Raw genomic sequence first — 8,533 nt, forward strand, 5'->3', positions numbered from 1 at the left:
AATATTTGAGTTAATTATGGTCTCTCTCTTAAGTTTAATTATTTTTCCGGACGTTCTAGCTATCCGGACAGACACCGGTCACCGGAACAGTAGGATGTACGGAGTGGTTACCGGGAGGGTGTTACATGTGTCATGTGAAAAATGAGTGTATCTTGCTCTGTTGATACGCTCTGCGTCATGAGACTAGTTACGGTCTCATAACAGTGATAACTGTGTCATGTGAAAATTGAGTGTATCTTGCTCTGTCGATACACTCTGTGTCATGAGACTAGCTACGGTCTCATGACAATGGCAACTGTGTGATTTGAAATGTTGTGGATTCGCATTTAGGACCACAGTCCTAAACTACCTACGCATCCCCCTCATTATCCTGAGGAAGAATCAGCCCCACTCGTAGTTCGACACTTGAAACTGTGGTGATGCATGTTCTTCTACGCCTTACACACCTATAGGTGACATGTTGATGTGTGTTCTTCTACGCCTTGCACAACTATGCCATATGCCCTAAACAACGTCTAAGGACTTATAAAAAAATATCTGTCATGAAATGTTGTGGGTTCGTATTTAGAACCGCGGTCCTAAACTACCTACGTATCCCCCTCGCTATCTTGAGGAAGAATCAGACCCCCTCGTAGTTCGACATTTGAAACTGTGGTGATGCATGTTATTCTACGCCTTACACACCCACAGGTGACATGTTGATGCATGTTCTTCTATGCCTTACACAACTATGTCATGTGCCCTTAACAACGTCTAAGGACTTACCAAAAAATATCTAATTCATGATTTGAAAAAAAAAATTAGGATGACTAGGTCTCAAAATTCTCTCTGATTTTTATGCTTCCTGTATGCTACTTCCTATCATGGGCATGCTGATTTTACTAGAGATTCGAAAAAAACTTAGTCCTCTGGGGGACCTATTTTTGCAAAAACTTTCTTATAGCCTCAAAGTTTTTTAGAAGAATTGTTCACCAAAAAAGACTTCCTTAAGGTCACAATACAATTTCCCTCTGATTTTTCTTTTTCTTCTCTCCCCCCATGGTTTCTGCCTTGACTCATTTCTCTTTCATAAACTCCATTCTCTGTGCCCTAACGTTTGCCTGAAATGTCCTTTTGGATTTTAATCTCAGCGGGCTTGCTCTAACTTTGCCTAAGCGGCCCTTTTGGGTTTTCCACCTAGAAGCTCCTTTTTTTTTTTTTTTAGATAATTATCAAGGCATTCATATCAAGTACCTATCTTGTAATACTTAGAAGGCATAGATTAAATCAAAACAATGCAGTTCAATTACTTAATCATTTGATGTATCGCTCAAGACACAAACATTCACGATCATAATTAAATAAAATCCATTCCTAGCTAATGCAATAAAAAATTCTTTATTTATTCAGGTACACCATTACTCTCTCTTACATTTGGTTTTGCCAAATTTCTAACCTTCCAAAGTTAGAAAAAAGCTTTATAACCTGCTGAATGACCTTTTTAGGTTTTCCATCCAGATCTTCTCTCATCTCTCCTTTTGCCTAGATCGCCTTTCGCAAGTTTTCAATCTAGCATTTTTTTTTTTGACCCTTACTTTTTCCTAGACCGTCTTTTGTAAGTTTATAGCCTAGCGGGCCTTTCTCACTCAAAGTACCGTTTGAGCTTGTCTAAGTTGACTGGTTCTTGAAATTCATTCCCATCCAGGTTTGATATTCTTATAGCACCTCCTGACAAGATCTTTTTGACTATGTATGGACCATCCCAGTTTGGCTTAAACTTTCCTCTTGGATCAAAAGGGATGGGCCGAGCTTGTTTCAAAACCATGTCTCCCTCTTTGATCTTTCTTGGCTTCACCTTCTTATTAAAGGCCCTTGCTATCTTCCTTTGATAAGCCTGCATATGATACAAGGCTCGCATCCTTTTCTCATCAATCAAAGCTAGTTCTTCATATCTTTTCTGGGCCCACTCATTTTTCGGAATCTTAGCTTCTAGTATCACTCTCAAGGATTTGACCTCTAGCTTAATGGGTAGCACTACTTCAGTCCCATACACTAAAGAGAATGGAGTTGCCCCTGTGGATGTTCTTGTAGTAGTGCGATAACCCCAAAGAGCATAAGGGAGTTTCTCAGGCTAATCCTTATAGGTTTCAACCATTTTTCTCATAATGGTTTTCACATTCTTATTTGCTGCTTCTACTGCTCCATTAGTCTGTGGCCTGTATGGTGAGGACTTGTGATGCTCAATCTTGAATTCGGTAATTAATTCTAAGAAATCACCTTTGAACTGGCTTCCGTTATCTGACACTATCTCATGGGGTACCCCAAACCTGCAAATCAAGTTCTTTTGCACAAACTTACTTATTTGCTTGGCCCCTACTACTTTATAAGATTCAACTTCAACCCACTTGGCGAAATAGTCAATTGCCACAATGATAAATCTATGGCCATTAGAAGCCGTGGGAGAAATCTTCCCAATAATGTCTATGCCCCATATTGAGAATGGCCACGATGAAGTCATACTGTAGAGTTCACTAGACGGTAGGTAATTCAAATTCCCATGGATTTGGCACTCATGGCATCTTTTCACAAATTTAGCACAGTCAGTATCCATGGTAGACCAGTAATAGCCCAATCTTAAAATTTTGCCCGCTAATACCCTTCCGTTCATGTGAGGACCACACACTCTTGCATGTACTTCCTCCATTATCTGCTCAGACTGATTTTTCATCACACACAAGAGCAATAGTCCTTCGAAGAACCTTTTGTAGAGTTGCCCCCCAGCCAAAGTGAACTGAGTGGCTAATCTACGAATTGTAGCTCTATCCCTACTATTGGCTGACTATGGGTATTCTCTTACCTCTAAATGCCTTCTTATGTCCTCATACCATTTCATCTCATCTTCTAGATCTAAATGTGCTATTATTAACCCTTCATAGCATGGGATTCTAATCCTCATCAGGATAACTGGCTGGGTCAGCTTATGATCACCCTTCTCCCATAAGGATGCTAGCGTGGCTAGAGCATCAGCAATATGGTTCTGAGCTTTAGGCATGTGCTTCATTGTCACTTCATCAAAGCTAAATAATAGTTTCTTAGCATACTCCAGGTATGCCCTCAACTTTTCTTCTTTCAATTCCCATTCACCTTTAACATGGGAAACCACTAGCATTGAATCTCCAAACACCTCCACTTTTTTAGCCCCAACAACTATTAATGCCTCTAGGCGACAAATACAAGCCTCATATTCTGCAATATTATTAGTGGTTGGGAAACATAGCCTTTTTGACATTAACAATTTTTCTCCATTTGGTGCTTCCAAAACTACCCCTATACCGGCTCCGCTCTTATTCATGGCCCTATCAAGGTACATTTTCCATGGCTGGACCTCTACTAGCTTGAGACTCTCATCCGGGAAGGCTGTTTCGACTTCTTCCCCTTCATTAACTGGATTTTCAGAAAGAAATTCGGCCACTACATGCCCTTTGATGGTTTTTCGAGTCTCATACACAATATCAAATTCAGACAGTAGGACCAACCATTTGGCCAATTTTCCAACTAACGTCGGTACTTCAAATAGGTACTTTAAAGGGTCCATCTGGGATACTACAATAAGTCGATGGGTCTGAAAGTAGTGCCTTAACTTCTTAGTTGCCCATACTACAACCAGACAGGTTCTTTCTATTAGTGAATAATTCTCCTCATAAGCAAGTTGTTTCTTACTGATGTAATAGATGGCTCTCTCCAGATTCTCTACTTCTTGTGCCAACATTGCCCCCCCAGGGCCATGTTTTCCACTGATAGGTAGAGGATTAGAGGGATGCTAGGGATGGGTGGTGAAAAAATTGGTGGATTGCTCAGGTACTGCTTTATCTTTTCAAATGCCTCTTGACATTGCTCATTCCACACCACTGGCTGATTCTTTCTTAGTAGCTTAAAAATTAGTTCACAGGTAGTTGTGAGCCTAGCTATGAACCTACTGATGTACTGTAATTTTCCTAAGAAACCTCTAATCTCTTTTTCTATTCTCGGGGCTGGCATCTCCTGGATTGCCTTCACCTTATCTGGGTCAAACTCAATCCCTTTCCTACTGATCATATGCCCTAACAGTTTGCCTGAAGTGACCCCAAACACACACTTGCTAGGGTTCAGTCTCAATTTATACTTGATGACCCTCTGAAAGAACTTCTCTAATGCCTCAAAATGTCTCTCCCTAGTTGGGGATTTTACTACCATGTCATCCACATATACTTCAACTTCTTTGTGCATCATGTCATGAAACAACATAGTAGCCATTCTCTGATAAGTCGCACCAGCATTTTTTTAGCCCAAAAGGCATGACCCTATAACAATAAGTCCCCCATTCAGTGATAAAAGCTGTCTTTGCTTTATCTATCAAATCCATGAAGATCTGATTATATCCCGAAAAACCATCCATGAAAGAGTACATGGCCATGCAAGCAGCACTGTCAACAAGCACATCGATGTGAGGCAATGGGAAATCATCCTTAGGAGTAGCCTTATTCAGGTCCCTATAATCTACACACATCCGAACTCGCCCATCTTTCTTGGGGACTGGCACAATGTTGGCTAACCACTTGGGATACTCAATTACTTCAATGAAATCAGCCTCAATGAGCTTTTTCACCTCTTGAGCTATCTTTTCTTCCCATTCTGGCCTAAGCCGACGCTTCTTTTGTTTTACTGGCCTCATGTTAGGGTCTGTGGGGATCTTGTATTGTACTATGTCTCGATCAATTCCCGTCATATCATTATAAGACCAGGCAAATGCTTCTTGTTACTTTATTAATAAGGCTGCAAATTTATCTCTTTATTTTTGGGTTAAATCTTCAGCTAACTTAATGTCTTTAGGATCATCTTGTGTACCCAAATTAATAAAGATTGATTTTAATGCATTAACAGAAACAGATTCTAAATGATTATGAATGCCATGCATGTAGCCATTAGGATGAACATCAAACAAATAAGCAAAAGGACTAGTCATATTATTTATTTTTGCCTCAAAATCGTCATCAAGTACATCAGAAATAACAATATCAGTATCATTACTGTGAGCATTACAAAAGACAGACTCAAACTTAGGGGTGTAGGTCCAAGTGCTTGGCTTTCATGCAAACCTTAACTTGATGGCATTGACCTCTTGTTCTAATTCCTCAACATGCGACAGCTCCTGGTCATCAGTCCATGCAATTGCGCCCTCCCTGGCAAACTTGGTGGGCTTGAGTCCCTCTTCATCTTCAGTTGGCTGATAGCCCAGCCCATATCTAGTGATCTGCCCCTTTATTTCTAGAAAAGTCACTAAGCCATTAGCTCATTTTCCTAGACCCATGCCAGGAAAAAACTTTATCTCTTTCATCAAAGTGGCCACCCTAGGGTCCATCCAGTCTCCATAGATCCCAGCAACTTGGAAACCAGACAATAGTGGTACCGAACCATCCACTTGCAGCATAGCTACTTCCCCATCTCTTTCAGCATTGACGGTGATTATACCATCTTGGTGCGGGATCTTCATCTTTTAGTGGAGTGTAGAGGGGACTCCACCTAAGGGATGGAACCAGATTCTACCCAACAGTAAGGAGAATGTCATGGGGATGTCTAGCACAGTGAACTCAACTTCAGTTCTTATAGGCCCCACCTTAACCATAGTTTTGAATACCCCTATCACGTTTCTCTTTGAATCATCATAGGCCCTGATAACCAGATCAGAACACATAGAAATTCCTAATTTTGGCAAAATCTTCAGAGGGCATACGTTGATGGCTGACCCATCATCTATCATCACACAAGGCACTTTCCACCCTCCAACCTCGGCGGTCATAAACAGAGCCCTACTATGGTTTCTCCCCTCAGCTGGGAGATCATGATCAGAGAAAGTAATATGACCCCCATCTTCTATAAGCACAAATTTGGCAATCTCTTCTGGAGTTATCTCCGTGAAGACCTTGAGTACACTCAGGGCCTTGGTCAGTGCAGTTCTGTGTTTTTCTGATGCCAATAGTAATTCCCAGACTGTTACGCTAGCCTGAGTCCTTTTCAATTGCCTAAGGAACTGATCATCCTCTTCATCTGTGTCCTCTTCAGCCAACACCTTGGCTTTCCCTCTCACGTTGTCTTTCTCCATTGGTGGATCAGGATAATATCTACCACTCTTGGTCATGTGGCTCACCCTACTCTTTTCCTCTCTATCAGAGTCAACCCAAACATCTAACAAACCTTTATCATCACTGGAACTATCCTAAATATCAATTACCCTTACAGATCGAGGTTCATCACGCTTTTGGATAGGTTGGATAAGGTTGAGAATTTGGTCAGGGTCAATTGAGGTGGTGGAAATCATGTAAAGTCCTGGTGGAGGTGGAACATTATGGTTGGGCATTGGGTTGGTGAGTGTGTTGGGTCGATTTTCTGGGTCAGCTATTTTCTTAGCATCGATCTGGTCCTGAACTTCATGTTTTAGCCGAAAACATCTATCTGTGTCATGGCCATGAATTTGATGGAATTGGCAGTATAGGTTAGCATTGTAATTGGGTGGCAGTGGGTTTGGTGGTGGTCTAGGTGCCAAGGGTTTGAGGAGGCCCTGAGCTTTGAGTTGCTCGAAGACTTTAGATAGAGGTTGGTTGAATTGAGATAACTTTCTAGGGGTGCGAGACATGGTTTGAACCTCAATTACTTTGTTTTCCCTAGTAATGTTGCCAGCTGACTAGTATCCTCCCCTCTTGGGCTGATAACTCTTCCTTTCATTGTTCAATACATCCTTCACTAATACCCCAACATCATATAACTGCTCAAAAGTAGCCAAGGGATAATAACAAAGTTTCTCATAATAACTAGGCTACAGACTTTTCACTACCAATCGCACTTGATCCTTTTCAGCAGGCCTATTGGTCATCTTCATGGCCTTTTTCCTCCATCTCAATCGATACTCTAAAAAGGTTTCATTTGGTTTTTGCCTAGTGGTCTCTAAGTCTCTCAGGGTAACATCTAAAGCTGTATTATGGGAGTATTGTTGTACAAATCTCTCCTAACTAGCTCCTCCCAATCTTTTCTCACAGTGGCTTCTAGCCCATGATACCATGAAGATGCAATCCCTTCTACTGACATAGAAAAGAACTGAGTGACTTGGTTCTTAGTCAAACCAGTTGTTTTCATGACTATAAGATAAGACCTGAGGTGGGTTTTTGGGTCACTAATACCATCGAATTTAGCCAAATCAGGCATCTTGAATTTTTCAGGTAGATTTCCATCCAACTGGATGTCAAAGTCATCTGCATTTAACAGCCCCATTCCAGTAAATTCAGCTTGCTTTTTCACACTGGCCTGAAGTTTTTCCATCATCTCATAACAACTCTAATCTCCTCACTTGTCCCTTTTTCTTTCTTTTTGGCCTTGTCTTGGAGATAATCTTCTTCATCCCAAACGTCATCAAAGGCCTTCTTTTTACTAGTCTCTTCTTCGAGCCTTTTCACTTGAACATCACTAGGCCCACCCATCTCTAGCTTCTTCTCAAAGTTGGCCATGATTTTTCCTTCAAGCTCAGCCATCTTGGCATTCAAAGCTTCTTCAAGCATCTGTCTAAACATGACTTTAGTGTCTTCCATTTTAGCTTGTGCAGGTGTAACTCTTACTAATCTCTTTCCCTCCCTAACCCAAGTGACCTGATTAGAAGTCTTCCTGATGTGTTCTAAAGCTATGTTTACTATAAGAGAAAAAAAAATACAAGGTTTTAACATCTTATGCTATGTACAAATGCAATGCATGAACGCATGAATATGCACTTTCATTTTTACCTTTGCCTTTACAAAACCAAAACTGAACCGTACTAATACGATCGAAACTGAACCAAAATCGAACTGTATAAACCAAACTTAAATTGGACCAAATACTAAATGATAAACTGAAAAGAATGTCTCCAGAACTGAATCTTCACCCCCTTATACCTTCAACTCTCACGTGCAAAGTAAGAAAAAAAATTCTATCCTAGGCTACTGTACACTAGACGCACCAACAGGAGGTGGTCCAGGACGACCTTTCCCCTATAAACAAATGATTTGTATCCTTAAAGTTTAACCATAAGTAAGCATCCTCTTACTTAACATGGGTTTTAAAATGGACTTGGGCCTATACACACATTGGGTTTATGCATAGGCCTAAGTTCATCTCAACTACCACTAGAACTTATGGTTTGAACAGTAAGGATACGAATCTAGCACAACAAAAATTTACGGGGTACCTAGGGTTGAAATCTATGGCTTATGGGCTTTATTGGGTAGGAAAAGGGTCACCCATGCGAGAGCTTGTCCATTAAGCACAACGGCTGGAGCTGTGGCTCTTTTATATACTCGAAGGTACGGGCATGGGGTGCTAGCATTCACCAATTCGTCATAGCTCAAGTAGAACCTTGGTCTCCTTGGCTAGTACTAACGAGGCTAAAAGGGTAAGGGTGATCCGTGTGATAGTGTAGTGCAATGCAAAAAGTTTAACAAAGGAATAATATTAGACTAATAGAAACATATTGGAGTAACTATCCATTTAGTTC

General features: G+C 40.9%; 1 protein-coding gene across 1 annotated transcript; it reads right to left on the reverse strand.

The window, feature by feature from the left end:
- Positions 1-1,430: 1,430 nt before the first annotated feature.
- LOC131172947 (uncharacterized) lies at positions 1,431-3,574 on the reverse strand. The gene is made up of 3 exons (XM_058134581.1): positions 2,837-3,574; positions 2,257-2,695; positions 1,431-1,435 (listed from the first exon to the last, which is right to left on the reverse strand). Exons 1-3 carry the CDS (start codon positions 3,572-3,574, stop codon positions 1,431-1,433), a joined length of 1,182 nt encoding a protein of 393 aa, XP_057990564.1.
- Positions 3,575-8,533: the final 4,959 nt, after the last annotated feature.

Source organism: Hevea brasiliensis, chromosome 14, assembly GCF_030052815.1.
Source record: "Hevea brasiliensis isolate MT/VB/25A 57/8 chromosome 14, ASM3005281v1, whole genome shotgun sequence".
Lineage (NCBI taxonomy): Eukaryota > Viridiplantae > Streptophyta > Magnoliopsida > Malpighiales > Euphorbiaceae > Hevea > Hevea brasiliensis.